The 19,279-nt window shown below is 42.5% G+C and overlaps 1 protein-coding gene across 5 annotated transcripts in view; it reads right to left on the reverse strand.

The window, feature by feature from the left end:
* MACROD2 (mono-ADP ribosylhydrolase 2) overlaps positions 1–19,279 on the reverse strand; it is a 3,010,403-nt gene that overhangs the window by 154,625 nt on the left and 2,836,499 nt on the right. For 3 of the 5 annotated variants that reach the window (XM_068232461.1, XM_068232456.1, XM_068232459.1), the window contains 3 exons: positions 17,996–18,040; positions 15,721–15,756; positions 13,148–13,186 (listed from right to left, as the gene is read on the reverse strand). In XM_068232461.1, coding sequence (XP_068088562.1) covers positions 13,148–13,186; positions 15,721–15,756; positions 17,996–18,040 — 120 coding nt within the window. The remainder of the gene's footprint in view (positions 1–13,147; positions 13,187–15,720; positions 15,757–17,995; positions 18,041–19,279) is intronic. The other 2 variants (XM_068232457.1, XM_068232460.1) reach the window with 2 other exon arrangements.

Consider the following 19,279-nt stretch of genomic DNA (forward strand, 5'->3'; position numbering starts at 1 on the left):
CAATAGAAAAATGATTGTGGTTAACTCTAGAACAGCGCTAGGAAAAGTTTACCCAGCCCGGCCGCCGGCTGCGGACCGCATTCCTTTATTTTGAATCCCTCTCCATTCTCACCTCCATGCAGAGTCGCAAGCGGGCGATATGAGTGGGTTAACACTCACCCTAATCTTCACTTTCAGTGACAGGTCTCTATGGTTACGGGTCATCATGTGAAACACCGTCAGGACGTGCCAGCATATAATACGCTGGCATGTTCTGACGGCATATCATGTGATGCCCTGTTGCCATGGAGGCACGACACTGTGGGCTGGTTATGACTCACGGGCCGTAGTTTGCCCAGCGCTGCTCTGGAAAGATGAATAACAAACAAAAGATCACCTGTAGGGGTGGGGAACTAACAAATGGAGCCGGTGCCCCAAAGGAAATAAACTGCTAAAAAGTGTTTAAAAGGTACATTTGACTTACCTCGATGATTAACAAATGGCAATATGTGGAAAAATAATTAAAACACTCATCAACCATTTTGGGACCATGCTAGAGGAAATCTACATCGTTTTTGTGGGCGGCTGAGCAGTGAGAGGCAGGGACAGCAGGACCATTGCTATGAAAATCTGCTTCGTGTCTGAAACTAACATACACAAACATTATGTAGATTTCCAATTCTGTGGTCCCAAAGTGGTTCATCACTTGACATCGCATTTCGCGGGTGTTATTCTGCTTCTTCACTCAGGTCAATAAAGTTCCTTGAGGTAAATGTTTAGGAGCACTTTCTATTTTCTGTTTACCTCAAGAAACTTTTTTTTTACCTGAAAAAGTGAGGCAACACTTAGTTGCAAAACATGTCAAATGATTAATAAACATTTGTATTATTCCTACTTTTTTTGTCCAGCATTGAGGTAAGTTAAACTTATCCTTTGAAATGTAAGCTTACAACAAAGGAAGGGCTCTTTCGCCCTTTTGTGTCATGGACTATGCTATACATTTTGTTCATTAAGTTGGATTCATATCCATACACTTCAATGGCTTCAATTCATCAAGCATTACCGCATTCGGTAATGCTGAAAACAGCTGACTTAACGGAGCACTTTAGAAAATGTTAATTCATCAAAGCTGTTACCGAATGAGAAGCTGAAATGACACAGCAATGAGATAAATTACCGACAAGGTTCCCACATTCGCTAACACATTCGGTGTTTATCTCAAGCTCTCCCCTGTCCTTACAGGCTTCGAAAGCCTTCTGTGTGAATGTTTTCATGATTAGCAGGAGCAGGCAGCCAATAGAAACAGCCCCTGTTCTCCTGCAAGTGCCGCTGATAGGTGCTGATAGGTCACACAGGCTTCTCCACACAAGCTTTCAGACCCCCCAGGCAGTGAGCAGAGAGAACGGGACAAAAGATATCCCCAGATTCCCTTCGGTGGAGTAACTCTTTCAGGCCCTGTTTGATAATGCAAAGATGCTGGTGGTGAAATCACCAAGCATGGCATTTGTAATGTCTCCAGGAAGTTCATCTACGTTGTGGCAAATAAATAAAATGTTAAGAAAGACTGATCGACAGATTCAGAGCAGCAGAGGCAGTATAAATAACAGTACACCTTTACATCTAAAGGGATGTCTGGATGCCTTCTATTGTTATCAGCTTGTAACAACACAGAGACTTTCCAAGCTGCTCTGCACCACTCTGCTGTTATCGAACAGCCTTTGATGAATTGAAGCCTAGTAGTTCGGTAACTTAACGAACCTCTACCACACATGGGAAAATATTGATGAATTAGCACAGTGAAGTGTAAAATACCGAATGCGGTATTTTAAGGACTGGGGCTTTGTTATCGAACACCCTTTGATGAATTGAAGCCATTGTCTAGATCTAACCTCGGAAAGTGATGAATCGATTTTTGTGCCACCCACGTCACCGACTAAAGTATGGAGTGCTTGAAGGGGTTTACTACTTGGCTGATGGCAGAACAGTGTGCATGCACTATGCTGAAGAAACAAGCCCAAGGCCACACTGCGTTCAGATGACACACCTGAGCTTATATAGTTACATAGTTATTTTGGTTGAAAAAAAGACATACGTCCATCGAGTTCAACCAGTACAAAGTACAACACCAGCCTGCTCCCTCACATATCCCTGTTGATCCAGAGGAAGGCGAAAAAACCCTTACAAGGCATGGTCCAGGGTTTTTTCGCCTTCCTCTGGATCAACAGGGATATGTGAGGGAGCAGGCTGGTGTTGTACTTTGTACTTGTTGACCTCGATGGACGTATGTCTTTTTTTCAACCAAAATAACAATGTAACTATATAAGCTCAGGTGTGTCATCTGAACGCAGTGTGGCCATGGGCTTATCTCTTGATAAAGGGGATCATGAGTTGCTGTGAAACATGATTTTGCATGTCTTTGGATTAAAAGCAACTTTAACAGGAACTGTGCTGAAAATGACACAATGAATAAAATACAATGCAATTTGCACAGTAGCACCAGTAGATAGCTAGCCCCATTTGACACAAAGATATAACATTTGAGCAGTCTGATTACTAAGCTATTAGATAGTAATCTTAGATATATGTGCCCTGTGAGCTTTGAAGGTATCCATATACCATACAATCTCTAGTTTACTAAAGTGATCAATACTGTAAGTCATCTTGTTTAAGCAGCAATAAACAGATCACATTAAAATTATTTCTACTTGCAACAGAATGCACACTACCTCCACTTGTCAATGTAGCTATCTTCAGCAAAGCAAAAGGAAAACAAATGGTGTTTTGCCAGAAAACAAACAGCAAATGGCTTTAGGCACAGTTCATATTGTCCTAAAACATGACCAGTTTAGTGGACCGTGATGGAATGGATGAGAACAGATGCAAACGGATCAAATGTTAACCAATGATTCCATTCACATTGGTCCATTCAAATGGATCCGTTTGGTTCTTTACGCTGCATAGACTGCAAGTTTGGGTCTGCTGTGATTTTTCCAGATCGACAGTTAAGTTGTATTGACCACTCGCTAACAGAGGGTCGCGGATGGAAAACTGATGCCTTTAAAAACTGATCCCTTACACGGATCAGTTTTCTATCCATGCCAGTGTGAACCAGGCCGTAGGCCCCATTTACACTTAACCAGTTGGTAATACTTTTTTTCTTATCCATAGCAGTGCATTATGAAAAATCTTTCAGTTAAAACACGTACAGTGTGAACTTAGCCACAGGAAAAAAATGGGCATTACTTTGAAAATAAGTTGTTCTTTCAATTATAACTGAGAGCAACTGAGAGCAAGTGCAAATGGGGCCTTAGCAGTTTTTTTTTAAGCAGAAATCAACAGTCTTTTTGCACCAGTCAACACTAAACTGACATTTCAGTCCACACACCTCAGTATAAAGTTTGTGCAGCAAGAGGGGTACCTTTCACTGTCTCTCTGGAAAATCAATCCAGGAGCTTTAAAGGAAACCTGAAAGCAGGAATCAAAAAGATTGTATTCTTACTCAAGGCTTCCTCCAGCCCCATGAGCACTGATGCGTCCCTCGCTGTCCTCAGCGCATGCGCAGAAGAGCCTGACTGAGCCAGATTACTGGGGCTGATTGCGGCCAAATAGTGCCACCGTGAGGGACACATCAGTGCTCATGGGGGTTAAGGAAGCCCCGGGTAAGTATACAATCTTTCTGATTACTGCTCTCAGGTACACTTTAAACCACACACACATAGGGCAGCCTTCTTAGCTCAGCAGCAACACACCTGCTCAAGAATCACTCCACCCTCTTCCCAAAGCACATTGGAATATATTCCTTCCTGATCCTGAATCCAGATAAACCCTTAATGCACCAGGCATCTATTTAGCTAACGTTATCCCCAGAAAAGCCCTGGAGTGGAATGGAAAGGCCCACTCAACCTTTTCAATTCCATTCCAGAGTCTGGGCTCTAAACAAACAAAGAACGTGCAACAATGGGTTGGGATTATCCTGGACTCCTTCCTCAACTTCTTGTCTAGTAAAAAATAGAAGAAATGTATCTTCCATCCAGGGTCCATCCCCAGAGTCCTGTACACGGGATATAATAAATTTGTGTCAAACTGACTAGTTAATGTGATAACATGTTTCATTTAAAGAGGAACTTCACTGTTGAACGCAAATAGTTTCACCAGTCAATCATTCCTGCTGCAGACTAAAAGTAGATTAAAAACTATTTACACGTTTTACAGCAGACAACAGTACACGGCAATGTCATCAATCAGAATTATTGAAATACAGTCTTTGCCTTATAACTGTCATTTTGGTGTCGCTGTTTAGCCTTTTATAGTGTCTCAAACCCTTGGGTCACCCAAAATAAAGCCTATAATTGGCCACTTTGTTCATAGCTAAACCATGGTTTGCTGGCCCAGGCAACATGGTCATGCAGTGGGATGGATGTCAACAAGGTAGTCAACAAGAGGCTTTGCTTACCTCTGAAGGGGCTCCCCTACAGTTCGTAACATATAAAATGAGTCTACAATTGTCTCCATTAAACTGTAGCTGGGCGGGTGGAATGATGCAATTCTTTTTGACTTTCCCATAGCGCCATAGTTCCCATAGGAACATTGCTTAACATTACTAAGTATCCCTAAGAAATGCTACTTACCTTTGGTGGTCTTATCCCCTGCCTCCACTGTTTTGTGAGTCACTGACCAATAAATAGGTATGTAGGTCTAGTGCCTTAACTCCACTAGCAGCTTGTTTGTTGTACATATGAACACTTCTAAAGCCTTAATGATTGGTATAAGAATCAGGATATTGTAATTTAAAAATAAAACATGGCAGCCTACTTATAACTCTCACTACAAGTGAGAGGTTACCATCAATCCATCATACATCCAATAAGGCCGATTTCATACTCATGCTGTGTGATTCTTCCGTGGCGGGAGAGGTCATCACAAGAGGAGAATTGCACCAAAGCCCCTTTCACATAACCCTGCCTCAGACAGCATCAATAGGCCACCCCACATCTGCTTCCGGCTGGCAGTGGTGCTGGGTTTGGTGCAATGTGCGTGTCATAACACTGATTTTTGACTAGAGTTGCTGAGCTCTGGCTCTTCAGAAACCAACCACTCCTTCCAAGCATTCAGCTTTCATCACATTGTACCGTAACATCTAAATCCAACACCACTGCACTGCATTCAGCAACCATTAAATAGGAATCCTTACATAAAGTTGCATGTAATGAATTATTTTGGATACCCATCATTTCATGAATTATTTTGATTTCAGCATCAGAAACACTTCTTCTCTATATATTGCTCTAAATTGGTATGTAACCTCAGCCTCCCAGTAATGTTTTGCTTAGGCTATGATGCCACTCAGACTTCTGCCCCAGAGTATTCTGGGAGACCATGTGCTTGATTCACTAAGACAAATAGCATGCCTTATTTGAGTTAACACGCCTTATCAGATATAACACACCTTATCCGAGTTAAAATGCCTTATCAGAAATAACGCGATCTATCAGAGTTACCACGCCTTATCAAAGTTAACACACCTTATCAGAGTAGCATAGCGAGTGCTACAAACTAATACCTGCTAATTGGCAATTCCTGCCCTGAGCCCCTGTGGCTTTGTAGCGCTCGTTATGCTACTCTGATACGGCGTGTTCATTTTGATAAGGCATGTTAACTCTGATAAGGTGTGTTAACTCGGATAAGGCATGATATTTGTCTTAGTGAATCAAGCCCCAAGTGTTGCTCCAGCTCACTTCACAGAGGGGGGAAAAAAATATTCCACAGTGTAGCACCTTGCAAGCAGTGTTGAGCCGATATTTTCGAAATTTCGCGTTACTATAATTACGCATGCGAAATTTGCTATTACGATGCGAAATTATGGTAGCGTAATTGCCATTAAAATCATAATTGAAAATACCGTAAGCGTAATTTTCAACGCGTAATTTCGCGTTTCGTTCATAACGTAATTTCGCGTTAAACCATAACGTAATTTTGTGTTAAACCATACCGTAATTTCGCATTTCTTCATAATTTCGCGAATTTTGTAATTACTTGTTAGCAGGGTTGTTCGCGAATTTTCGCCAAAGGCATTTTTGTCTGCATGGCGAATTTTGATGCGAAATATCACTACATGGCGAATTTTATATGCAAAATAGCATTCCGTAACGCGAAAATTAACGCTTACAGTAATATGAACTAACTCGAAATTACGTTATGCAACTACGCTTACAAACGGTTGCATGCAAGGCAAACGTAATTTCGCGATACCCACTGTAATGCGAAAATTACGTGAAAATTACGCTTACGCGGAATTTCGCGAAATCCTTCTTCATTACGATTATGTACTTACGGCCATAATCGTAATTACGCGAAATTTCGCGAAATCGTAATTAAGTCATTACGCTCATCTCTACTTGCAAGCAGTAAAGATCCCGACATCTGTGATACGTTGAATGGATACTGAGGAAAACTTTCACAATGGGCAAACATATAAATGAATATTGTACACAAACAAGCAATTTAATGTATTAAATAATATTCAGAAAAGTCCCTCTTTAACTGCTGGTGTCAAAAAATGTTAGATCATTTAGAAGTGAAGCTTTATTAAGATCCTTATTTAGAACTTAAAAAAAAAAAAACACACAGCAGATGCACCTTTTTATATTGTAAGCCTTTGGCTTAGGAATGTACATGCTATTTCCAAACTGTACAACAAAACATGTTTTCATCAAGTAATACTGCCCATATGTTATGTAATATCCTGATTGCAACTGATATCTAGGGTAACTGCTTGTCGACTGAACCACGCCAATTGGCGTGAACGCGGTGGCAGCTCCAGGACCACTCCAAGCCGATTGGCGTGAATGGCCTGGAATGGGTATTGCAGGAGAGCGAGCACATCTCCGCTTGGAAGGCTCCTCTCCGGTCCGCCTTCAGTCTCCCATTACGATCTACACCAGCGCTGTACTGGGGAAAGCCGTGTGACATGGCTGTCCCCCTGGCAGGCACAAAAGTGATCGGCTGTCATAGGCTGAAGCCTATGACAGCCGATCACGCTAATTGGCTGGCGGGGGGAGGAAGGAAGGGATATAAAATAAATTAAAAAATAAGCAAATTTATAAAAAAGAAAAAAAAAATCAAATAAATATTTGTGAAAAAAAAAAAACACTAAGGGAGCGATCAGACCCCACCAACAGAGAGCTCTGTTGGTGGGGAGAAAAGGAAGGGGGGGGGGGGATAGCTTGTGTGCTGAGTTGTGCGGCCCTGCAGCTAGGCCTTAAAGTGATCCTTAAGTCAAATGGAAAAAATGAGATTTACTCACCTGGGGCTTCCCTCAGCCCCCAGCAGCCGATCGGTGCCCTCGCAGCTCCGCTCTGATGTCCCAGGACCCGCCGGCGAGCACTTCCGGCTTGGCCGTCACCGGCCGACAGGCATGGGAACGCGAGTGATTGTTCGCGTTCCCAGCCTGTATATCGCCCCCTATGCTGCTATTGTGGCCAGGAGGTCGCAATAGCAGCATAGGGGGCGATATACAGGCTGGGAACGCGAACAATCACTCGCGTTCCCATGCCTGTCGGCCGGTGACGGCCAAACCGGAAGTGCTCGCCGGCGGGTCCTGGGACATCGGAGCGGAGCTGCGAGGGCACCGATCGGCTGCTGGGGGCTGAGGGAAGCCCCAGGTGAGTAAATCTCATTTTTTCCATTTGACTTAAGGTTCACTTTAAAGCTTATTTGGTGAAAAATGGCCTGGTCACTAGGGGGGTTTACCACCGCAGTCCTCAAGTGGTTAAGAAACACAAAATAGCCATCTTTGCATTGAAAATGTATTGAGAGAGGAAATTGGTAGACTCCTCATAGACATAATACTGTACAGTGTTCAAGTGACCAAACCCGTAGCTGTAGCTGAAACACATCAAACAATATTTCACACAAAAGCCCATTCCATAAACAGGATTGACTTTTTTTTACTGGAAGATTCCACGTTCCCAAAATACAGATTAAATGATCCCAGATAACATCAAAAGAATGCTTCAGGGTAAAATAAATGCAAATGCACTAACTGAATGGGAAAGATTGTGAGATTATCTTCACAGAGAAGAGAAATATTATGCAAGAAAACATTATTCATTTAGTGGAAAACAAACAAAAAATTCAGCTGTATAGATTGCTTGACAATAAATGTCTTCGCTAGTGTTATTCCATTAAAATGTAAATGCTTAAAAACCCATATTTCTAGGTGTTAAGCTGGATTTGCTGGACTCTCTAGTTCGGAAGTCCAGACACACCTTCTCCTTACTGCTGGTAATGTCATCACCTGACCTTTGAACCATACAAAGGCTAGGAACCCGATAGGTGGTAAAGGAGGGATGGAGTTCATAGTCAAGCCCACAGATGGATTCTCACCTGACTGTGGAGACAACCCAGGGTGTAGCTGTGTTCTGTTTGTTACAGTAACTAGGATTGTCAAGGGTCAGGGTCAGTTTAAATAAAATAGCTAATTCTGCAGTGAATATGAGAGGCAACTCTCTAAAAGCACGGCAGACATGAAAAAAGAAGTATATCTACAGTATTAGGACAGCACAAATGACTGGCAGAAGACTGTGATGAGGAAGATCTAATTATGTCTACATTCAAGTTGTGCACGTCAAATGAAACCAAACCCCTGTGAGATGGTAAAAAACAAGGCTTGCTCTTCTATCCAAAGTGAAGGAACAGTAAGATAGCTTGGGAAATCTTAAAACTCTACTTCTTGCCACGCTTACTGCGCAAGGGCCTAATCCAAGACCAGCAGCATGTCCTACAAGTGCTCCATGTGGCATGTAAGGGAACAGCCTAGTATGCCAAGGTTGTGGGGTTGTGAGTTATGCAATGAAAGATAGAGTTCCATAGATGGAAACAGCTTCTGCTGCAATGGAATAAGGAAGATAAGAGTTAGAGCCTAGAACTTGGACAGCCAAGTATGTTTGTTGGAATAATTACAGCCCTTAGCCCCCTCCGAGTACGTATTAGTACGCCGCCTGGTCAGTTGAGCGCAGGGCGATCTGAATGATGGCTCACCTTATTGCCGCTGAATAACTGGATGGCATTAAATACCATTCTCCCTCCAATTCGTAGCAACTCAGAGGGAATTCGGGGTCTGGATGGATCCCCAAACTACCCGTATGCGGGAAAATAGACAAATATATGCGCGCTGCGTGTTACAGCCACTAAAGGATATTATGACCAAAGTAAATCAGTTCTTTAATGCCAGTGTCAGACAATGAACGGAGGAAAGGTAGCATCCAGTGCAGCTCTCTCAGCGGTGGGATTTGACAAGTGTCTGTATCAGAAGAAGGAGAGAGAAGAGAGCGCCTCTATCGTGCAATACCTTTAATTCAGTTTGCAAATTGCAAAAGAAATGCACGTACAAGATCGCATAAATTTGCAAGCATATCTCACATGCTCAATGTTCCACTCCTCGGACGTCAACCGTGGCCATCGGGGGACATCAACAAGGGTCCGTGGTAGGTCTGGAGTCCAGGCAAGCTCAGTGTGCCGGGTTATAATGACGATGCGTTTCAACACCCCAGTGTGTCTTTGTCAAGTCAGGAACCCTTATGCGGGACCAGGACTATAGCATTGAAGCTATAGCCACTTCATCATCTGGCGCTAAACACATCTGTGCGTGCACCCCGATTACTTTCTTCGCCCTCCCCTTCATCCCTCCACATAATTTATTGTGCTCCCATTATAATATCATCTGCTGAACGTTACTCATATGGCATACTGCTCATTTGTTCATCAAAGGTGAAGGAGCTATTGATTTTTTTTTTTTTTTGTAAAATATTCTAAACTAAAACAAAGAATGTTCCTTCAAAGTGCACAGCTCACTCATTTAATGAGACCTTGTCCTCACCACCTGCTTCTCTAACATGTTTATTTCACATCATCAGTGCCTGCTGAAAACAAACAGCGACTTAAAAAGCACCAAAATATTTTTCTAAAGCCTAACCCCAGGCACTTGTTCTCTTAGCACTGTAAAGACTCTCAAGACAACTTTGTTTTGTTTTTATCTATGTATAAAGCTGATTTTTCAGTTCATGTTAAATAAATCAGCTTAAAGTAGACCTGAACTCAGCCCACACTATAAACTAAGTTTACAGTTACCTTCTAGCAGTATTGCTCAAAAAAACTTACCGTACATAGCTGCTATCATAAAACTCTCACCAGTTAGCCCATCACTGTGACAACAAGTTTGAGGCTTTTAGACGCTATCCCATCTCTCATGAACATAGGTCAGCCTTGGCATCCAATACACAGAATTGCAGGCAAAATGGTAAATGTTATATTTTTATAAAAGGGTGCAGGCGATTTGTAAATACACTGTTGAAAAGCAAGCTTAACACTTGGTAGCAAGCTGACAACCTTCACATTGTGTTGCATTTTCTTTCACAAAGCATGTCCTATTACTCCGTGTTTGAGGGACTTTGCTAATTATATTGAATTGTTGGGTGGCTGCTACTAATGCTAATCAAGTACAAATGAAATCCTATTTAAAAACATGCCAATAAGTAATTAGGGGACCACCTGTACTTATAACAGTTTATACAATACTCTAACACGTAACAACAACAATAAAGTAATTAAAAAAATAACAGTTGTGTATATTTTGTACACCGAAAAAATGTTGTTTGTATGTAGGGGACTGCCTGTATATTACTTTATAAAACTATTTTTTTTGCCGTAAACTTATTGAACAAAAGTCAACAATGATTGCAAAGGGGGGTACTTTATAAATTATTTAGTCAGAGTTTGCCCATTGTAAAATCTTTGCTCATTCTTTAATTTATCGCAGGAGGCAACATCTTTACCACTGGCAAGGTGCATCACTGTGGGATTTATATTTGTTGTGTGTTCCAAAGTGAGCAGTAACACCACCTGGGGCCATATGCAATTATTTTATTTCTCCCGTGTTTTCTCCCAGGTGATATTTTCCCCCATTGTCAATAAAATGGCCTTCATTCACTAAGATCACGCTGGTGATAATAAGGCAAGAGAAAATGTATCACCACACATCGATCGGTACGTTCAGTGTTAATTCACTAAGGAAGCTTGCTTTATTAAGGTGTAGAGATAGGTTTTCACAGTGAGAGAGTTATTTTATCACTTCAGACCTTAAAGTGAACCTCCGGACTAAAAATCTACTCAGCAGAACTGAAAAGGCTTGGTGTTTCTTTAACAGTTTCACGGCATCAGAACTTTGTTTTTCTTACCAAAGCATCATTTTTAGCTGCATTTTTAGCTAAGTTCCACCCATCAAAGAAAACTGCCCGGGCTTTTTTCCCTGATGCTGTGCAAAGCATGATGGGATTTCCTATGTTGTTATTCATGTTGCCTAGCAACTGGGAGGGGTGATCAGCACACAGGACAGTTGGAACTGTGTCTCATGTTCCCTGTCACCTCCTTTCAACCAAAAAAGTGGCTGCCCTCATTAAATCAAACTTTTGCCTGTTCTTTTAAAACATGGTGGGTAAGAGATAATATTACCTATCTATTTTAATTAACATAACTAATGTAACTTAATGACAGTATGTTTGTTTAGGCTGACGTTCCTCTTTAACTACATAACGACCATGTCACGCCGATACCTAACGACCGTGTCACGCCCAGGACCGCATCACGCCAATTGGCGTTAAGTACTTGGGGCGTGGTTTGCAGGGGATTGCACGCACCGATGTGCGCTCATCCGCTTGAATGACAGAGCTCCACTCCGTCATCAGTCTCCCAACTAGGAGACTGTTAGACTGTACAGCGCTGCGATCTACGGCAGCGCTGTACAGGGGACAGCCATGTCTCTCGGCTGTCCCCTTCGGAGGCACAAGAGCGAGCGGCTCTCATAGGTTGATGCCTGAATCAAAATGAAAGAAAAAAAAATAGGCAAATGTATTTAAAAGAAACAAACAAATAATAATAAAAAAACATCCCAGCAACGATCAGAGCTCACCAACAGAAATCTCTGTTGGTGGGCAAAAAAGGAGGGGGGAATCTCTTGTGTGCTGAGTTGTACGGCCCTGCAGCGAGCACTTAAAGCTGCAGTGGCCTGAATTGTAAAAAAATAGTCTGGTCACTAGTGGGGTGTAAGCCTACAGTCTTCAAGTGGTTAAGTTACCTCCTACAGGAAGTGTTTCTCTGATGCTAAAACCAGCATAATTTCTGATTAATGTAATGTGTCTGAATAATGTAGCACTATTATATGTCATTATGGTGCCTTTTTAAAGGCCATGTTATATGGCATTAGGTATCAGCAACTGCATCTCTTCTTTTTGTGTATTTTAATGTTCATGATTACCACTGTGTATTTTCATAACCGTAGTAATTCATAAACTATGCCCACTCTGTGCTCAGTCATTTTTCACTGTGGCTTGAGAGCAGGGCCGCCCCCCTGGCACTTACTCCCCCCCCCCCCCCCACTTATTGTAGTCAGAGGTTCCCCTAAAGACCCTCCAAGAGTTATAGAGGCAGGGGTGACAGGTTCTCCAGGGACTAGAAGTCTTGCCTGTCCTCTCTGTAGTGTATCTACTCTGCACTTCCTGTCTCTCACAACAAGCAGAGAAGCAGGAAGTGCAGAGCAGCAACACTAAAGAGATGACAAACGGACCTGCAATGCCTGGAGCTCAGAGGAGGCGAGTGTATGCCTGTCACCACTGCCCCTGTAATGCTGCTGTAGGAGTGGGGTTTGGGAGGGAGATAATTTAGTGGGGTGGTGGTGGCAAACACTTGGGGGTCCCTATGGATGCTGGAGCCCCTTACCCATATGGTAGCACCGACCCTGCTGGAGAGAAGAAATGCTGAGGTGGCAGGCAGTGGAAATCTCTGTGGTTCCAGTATGATTTGCACTGAGACCCAAGATTTTATAGTTATACCACAGTATATATGCGCATAAGTAACTGTGTATAAATTCAAAACTGTTTCTAGCATGAATCCTGTGAGACAGGGATATCCACACCTGTCTGCTTCCATACCTGCACTTAAAATACCCATTATCTTCACAACTCATCTGTATGTGGGAAATTGTGCATTTAAACATGTATAGATGCAAACTACAGTAGTCATGCAGAAATTAATGACGTAGACTGAATGTGCATTTGAAATGCACATATGTAAATGCAGAGATATACATGAATACATAGTGAAGCATTGTACTCACCAGGCTCTGAACCAAGTCCTTTCAAGCCATCACTGTCTGCTGAGAACACCAAACATAAAAAGCATCTTATAACAAAACCTCTATGCTAAATTTGAATAACTAGCAATTTTTGGATTTTCCTACTTTTCACATTGATACAGTTTGCTTAAAGGGAACTTGAAGTGAGCGGCATATGGTGGGTGCCATATTTATTTCCTTTTAACCAATACCAGTTGCTTGGTAGTCCTGCTGATCTCTTTGGCTGCAGTCAATGGTGTTGCTGAAGAGCTTGGGGCCCCAATGTGAGTTCTACATGGGGCCGCAAGCTCTCTATTGATATGAAGCCCCAAAACCTACCAAGGACAGTTTCAGTGTCAGAGGGGTGTAATCAGAGTGGGGAAATAGTTAAAGAAAACATCAGGCAATACAGAGAAAATGAGATCTAATTCCCCGGGAGGGCTTCCTCCAGTCCCTGACCGATATTGTCCCTTGCCGCAGCTCCAGTGTCACCTCTGTTGGAAATGCCCACCTCGCCAGGTTGGTATCTACTGCGCCTGTGCGAGAACTGCTCGTGTTTGCGATGACATGGTTCAGAGTGTACTGGGCAGGCGCAGTAGTTCTGTGCCTGCGCAGATCACTCCAGACCATGTGAATGTGATAGCGAGCGGCGCTCATGCAGGCGCAGAAGATGCTGGCCTGGCAAGGTCGGCAATTCCAATGGAGGGGATGCCGGAGCTGCGGCAAGGGACATATCGGTCAGGGACTGGAGGAAGCCCCCCCCCTGTGCGAGAACTGCTCGTGTTTGCGATGACATGGTTCAGAGTGTACTGGGCAGGCGCAGTAGTTCTGTGCCTGCGCAGAACACTCCAGACCATGTGAATGTGATAGGAAGCGGCGCTCATGCAGGCGCAGCAGATGCTGGCCTGGCGAGATCGGCAATTCCAATGGAGGGGATGCCGGAGCTGCGGCAAGGGACATATCGGTCAGGGACTGGAGGAAGCCCCCCCCCCCCGGGTAAGTACATCTCACCACTATGCAATGCACATATAGAGGTGTTCATTACCAGCATAGCAACAATGAAAAGCTAATAAGATGGATGAAGGTGGGTCTCTAATGGGTCCCTCTGATTCAGGGGCCCCGGTGCAGTCGCTACGTCTGCATCCCTTATTGCTATGCTTCTGGCTACAGTAGTGTCTGAATCACACACTTGAAACAAGCATGTGGCTAATCTAGTCAGAAGTCAGTCAGAGCAAGTGATCTGCATGCTTGTTCAGGGTCTATGACTAAAAGTATTAGAGGCAGAGGATCAGCAGGAAATACAGGCAAATTGTTTAAAGGAAATACATATGTCAGCCTCCATACCTCTCACTCCCAGCGTGCTTTAATCTCAAAACATAAAAAGTTTGTGTAGTCGTGTGAGACTGGCTCTAATCTAATAAGAGAAGAACCACGCCTATGCTCAACAGATAACCGCAAGACTAAAGTCTGCTACTTATTATGCTGTAACTCATTCACATTTGCACCTTCCCCACGAACTCTAATGCCTGTTACACCTCGTGCAATTTTCTGTCAGATTGACGGTTGAATTGATTATTTCTGACAGATCCGATCTGATTTCTGATTGTTTTTCTGATCCATTATGTATAGAAGTGATCAGAAATCAGATTGGACCTCTCAGAAATAATCAATTTGACCGCCAATCTGATGGAAAATTGCTTGGTGCGTACCAGGCATAATAGTAATTCAATAGTCAGTCCTCATGTTCATCATACACCTTGTTAAAGAGACACTGAAGCGGGAAAAAAAAATATGATATAATGAATTGGTTGTGTACTATGAATAATTACTAGCAGTTTAGCAGCAAAGAAAATATTCTCATATTTTTATTTTCAGGTATGTAGTGTTTTTTCTAACATTGCATCATTCTATAATATGTCCAGATTACACAACACTCAGCATTCAAAATGATTCTTTCAGAGCAGTCTGTGAACTAATGACCTCTCCTCTAGCAGAGAAAAAGTAAATAGTTCAATAACAATTGAGATAATAATAGTCAGATAACAACCCTCTCCACGACTTTGAAAGTCGCAGAGCTTAATTGCTTTTTTGCATAGAGATAACAACTGGAGTTTCTTAACTCTTCCTGTACTGGAAACAATTAGATTGATGTATCTGATCTTAATGTTTTATTTCTTAGCTGTACTGCACATACTACACATCATAATATCATAATTTTTTTTTCGCTTCAGTGTCTCTTTATAGTCCTTAATTAAGTACAATGTACAGTTTTTATTCCTGCTGCATGCAGTTAAAAGCACTTATAGATATTGCTAAGGGATCGGATATATCGGAGAACTACCTCCATCCATCTACCCCAGCACTCCTCTCTCCGGTAATAACCACGTGGTTCTCCCCTTGTGTGTGGTGTCATACAGGTCATACATATTATATCCACCTATACCCATGCTGGAGAGATTTGCCTGCCACACCGTATAATCTTTGCATCAACTTTTTTGTCTGTCTTGGATCGACGACTCCAAATTTCAAATGCACATAATGCACACTCCACTCATTTGATGCAATCATGCACTCACCTGCTGGCTGACTAGATTCTGTCTTTCCATCATTGTCTGTGGAAAACAGGAAATGAAAACATTTGCATGGGGTAAATACGTTTGTGTACCAGTCAATACATTCAACTTTCTTTCCACACCACAATCCCGTTTGCCAGATGCAGGGGCCTAAATATAACCAACAGTGTTTTTGTATAAAACGTATTTCTGTAAAATATTCTTAACTTGAACTTTTTTCAGTGCAACTCTTTGTGTTTGTGACAGACCTCTTGTAATTTTCCACCAGGAAACGTGTGTCTGTCTGGTTACTCCTTGATCAAGTTCCCCATTCTATTGCCAGGGAAACAAACTTGGAGCAGAGGCCTCTCTCCCTCAACAGTGAGACAAGTGCACTGCACGCACGCGTTTGTGTGTATATGTGTGTGCGTGCCCGTGTGGGAGGGCGCAAACCTCACACACACAAGTCATATATCTAACATTAAATGGCTCAGCACCTATGTGAAGGGCATAAGCTTGGTCTGTGCATTTGCAGGAGGCAGGAGTCATTTGTTCATCCACATATAGGACTGGTGCTGCTTGGCCCAGGACACTTGCTCTCTCTCTACCCATGTGAGTTGGTTGACTTAGCATTGGCGCCTGATGCGGTACTAGTAACTGTTTGGATAAAACTAGCAGTTGTTTGGGCACCAGAGTTGGGAGTTAGTGTCAGGCACTGGGTGGTGGTGGTGGTGGTGGGGGGGGGGTGTTAAGCATTAGGTTGGGGGAGTTAGTTTTAGGCAATAGAAGGGGATGGTTCAAGTGAGAATGGGTGCTGGTTAAGTGCATAGTAAATCATCAGTAATGTAAATTACCACCCCGCGTCCAGCTCATGTACGCCTCAGTTTATCAGGAGAGATCTAGTGTTAACAGGGCAGATCATAAAGCGGACACTAATAGAGGTGACTATACCCTACTTTTAGTACGATTAAGGCACTATATATTTACCTGAGGAAGTGTGCCACGACCCATTGTCTAGTTGTTTAACTTGTTTTCAATAAATAATTATAAATAATTATCCAGTTGACCTGGTGTCCTAGTCTTCTGGTGAGGTAAGCAATTACCTCCCTTTTTATGTTATATATTTGTCATCAATAGAAACAGTAATCTAATATGCATTGTGGGCCTCCACCCTACCCATAAATCCTGATTAGCTATTCACTTCTACTCAGTTGTGAAAAAAATGAAAGGGTCAAGTCAGTCTTCAGTTTAAGTCTTTGTTAAGAACAAGACAAATAACATTTCTCCTGGCAGACTCAAAGCACTTGAACTTCTACTAGGACATGCTCAGTAGACAGTAGCAGTTTTAGGGAGTCTTGCCCACGGTCTTCTTACTAAATAGGTGCTGGCTTACTGAACAGGAAAATCCAAGATTACAAGCCCAGATCTTTTGTGTCAGAAGCAGATCACTTAAAGAAACACTGAAGTCTACGAAAATACAGCTTTTTATTGCAAAAAGCTGTTCAACATTATTGCCCTAATTAAAACTAAATCCCCCCAAACTCCCCTTGCAAAATCCACGACTTTCTTGGTCTTGGATTTTGCTGCCCCGGGAGGCAGAGCTTTCAGCTTCCACTCTGCCTCTACACGTGTCTATCAGCACTTATCTCCGCCTTTCCCCCGCCCCTCTCAGTGAAGGAAGACTGAGAGGGGCGGGCGGAGGCGGAGATATGCGCTGATGATCGCATGTAGAGGCAGGGCTGCAGCTGAAATCTCTGCCTCTCACGGAAGCGCTCCCCGCGGGGAGTTTGAGGGGATTTCGTTAGATTTCAGCCTCTGGGAAGCGGCATTTTAGTTAGGGCAATAATGTTGAACAAAAAAAAGCTGAATTTTCGGAGACCTTCAGGGAGTCTCTTTAACCATTACACTTTCCTGTTATTAAGACCGGGCTTTATTTGGCAGTCATAAACCAGGAGTGCACAGTTTTTTCCTGTTCATTCATATCTTGGGATAATATTCCCATCGTGACAAATCTATATGAGCATCTGTAATCATAGAAATGTTTAACTTTTTAAAACTTTTTTCAAAATGTTTGATTTTCTTTTAAACAGGATAGATAGATAGATAGATAGATAGATAGATAGATAGATAGAACATAAAGTGGATTTGATTTTCCAAATTCCAAACTGATTTACATTAGTGCAAAACAAAATTATTTGCATGTATGGTAAATAACGATCTCTAATCATAGCACTGCACCATGGATTTCACAGTCGGCTGTTTCCATTGCCTGAAGCAATCAGTCTCTTTTGCCACTCACCTTCACCAATAGTTTCAGATTTTTTCTTATCACTTAAATTTTCATCTGAGTAAAAAATAAATAATGTGAACGTTAGATGTAAAAACAGCGATTTGAAAAAAAAAATACTTTTTTAAGTCTGACACTAGTTATTTTAGTTTTTTATGTATTTGAAAAGGTTATAACCTCTGTTGCATTTCTACTGTTGTCTATGTCCCCATGTGGGAAAATTTCCCTCAATTCCAATTCTGACAGCAATTCCTATTCTGACAGGAAGTGAGGTTAAAGAGAACCCGAAGCATCACGACATTAAAAAAGTAAGTACTTACCTAAATATGTCCTCTGGTCCCCTGTCACTGCCCGGGACACAGCTTAACATCAGGGCCACGCTCCTCTTCAGGCTCAAGCATGGCCATGCGGCACCTGTGTAAGCATAGCCTCACTTGCACAGTAGCTAAGTGTATAGGTACGGCTGTACTTGTGCAGGCACAGTATGGCACGGCTTGTGCCTGAAGAGTCGCCTGGACCCAATGTGATTACCGACAAGCCCTTGTCTGTAATCTTTTGGGGGTCCTTCCTTGGCGACTGCAGACTAGAGGATGACATGAGAAGCCTATATAGGATCCAGAGGTTTCCCTCTTCTTCGGTTACACTTTAAGCCAGGTATGTCAAACCTGTCCTACGAGGGCCGAGATCCTCACACATTTTTGATACAGCTCAAATGAATGATGGGTCTGAATCAGGAAAGGTGTGATCCATCAGGTAGAACACATTCCTCTCTTTCTCAGTCCATCCTAAACACTGGCATGGATCTGGCCCTCCAGGCCTGGAGTTCGACACATGTGCTTTATGCCTTCTAGCAGGTACATAGAATGCAATAAATTAAACCATTTTGTTCAATGAACAGAAATCTCTGTAACTTTGTATTGTGGCCCTAACTTATAAATACTCAGAAAGTTGCTGTTATTGTGTAACTAGTGCGGAGAAAAGCCACAAGCAGAAGGCAAGCAAAAGAGTAAGCACACAATTTCACATTTTTCTCCTTGTCCTTTACTTAAGAAGCTATCCAACGGAGCACTTCCTCTTTTCTTAGCTTATTTATGTGCAAGATGCATGCAGCTTCAGCAGTAAAAAACCTTTTCACTGGACATCCCAAGTAGTAGTCATAACTACTAATGAAAGTTCACTCAATATGCATAAAAGAGATGCTCACTCACTGGCAGGGCCAGTTCTACTTACAAAGTGGTACCCGGGTAAAATTAACCTGGTGCCCCCCTAATAGACCCAACCCATAATTGTCCTGAG

Source organism: Hyperolius riggenbachi, chromosome 4 (assembly GCF_040937935.1).
Source record: "Hyperolius riggenbachi isolate aHypRig1 chromosome 4, aHypRig1.pri, whole genome shotgun sequence".
In the NCBI taxonomy this organism is placed as follows: Eukaryota; Metazoa; Chordata; class Amphibia; order Anura; family Hyperoliidae; genus Hyperolius; species Hyperolius riggenbachi.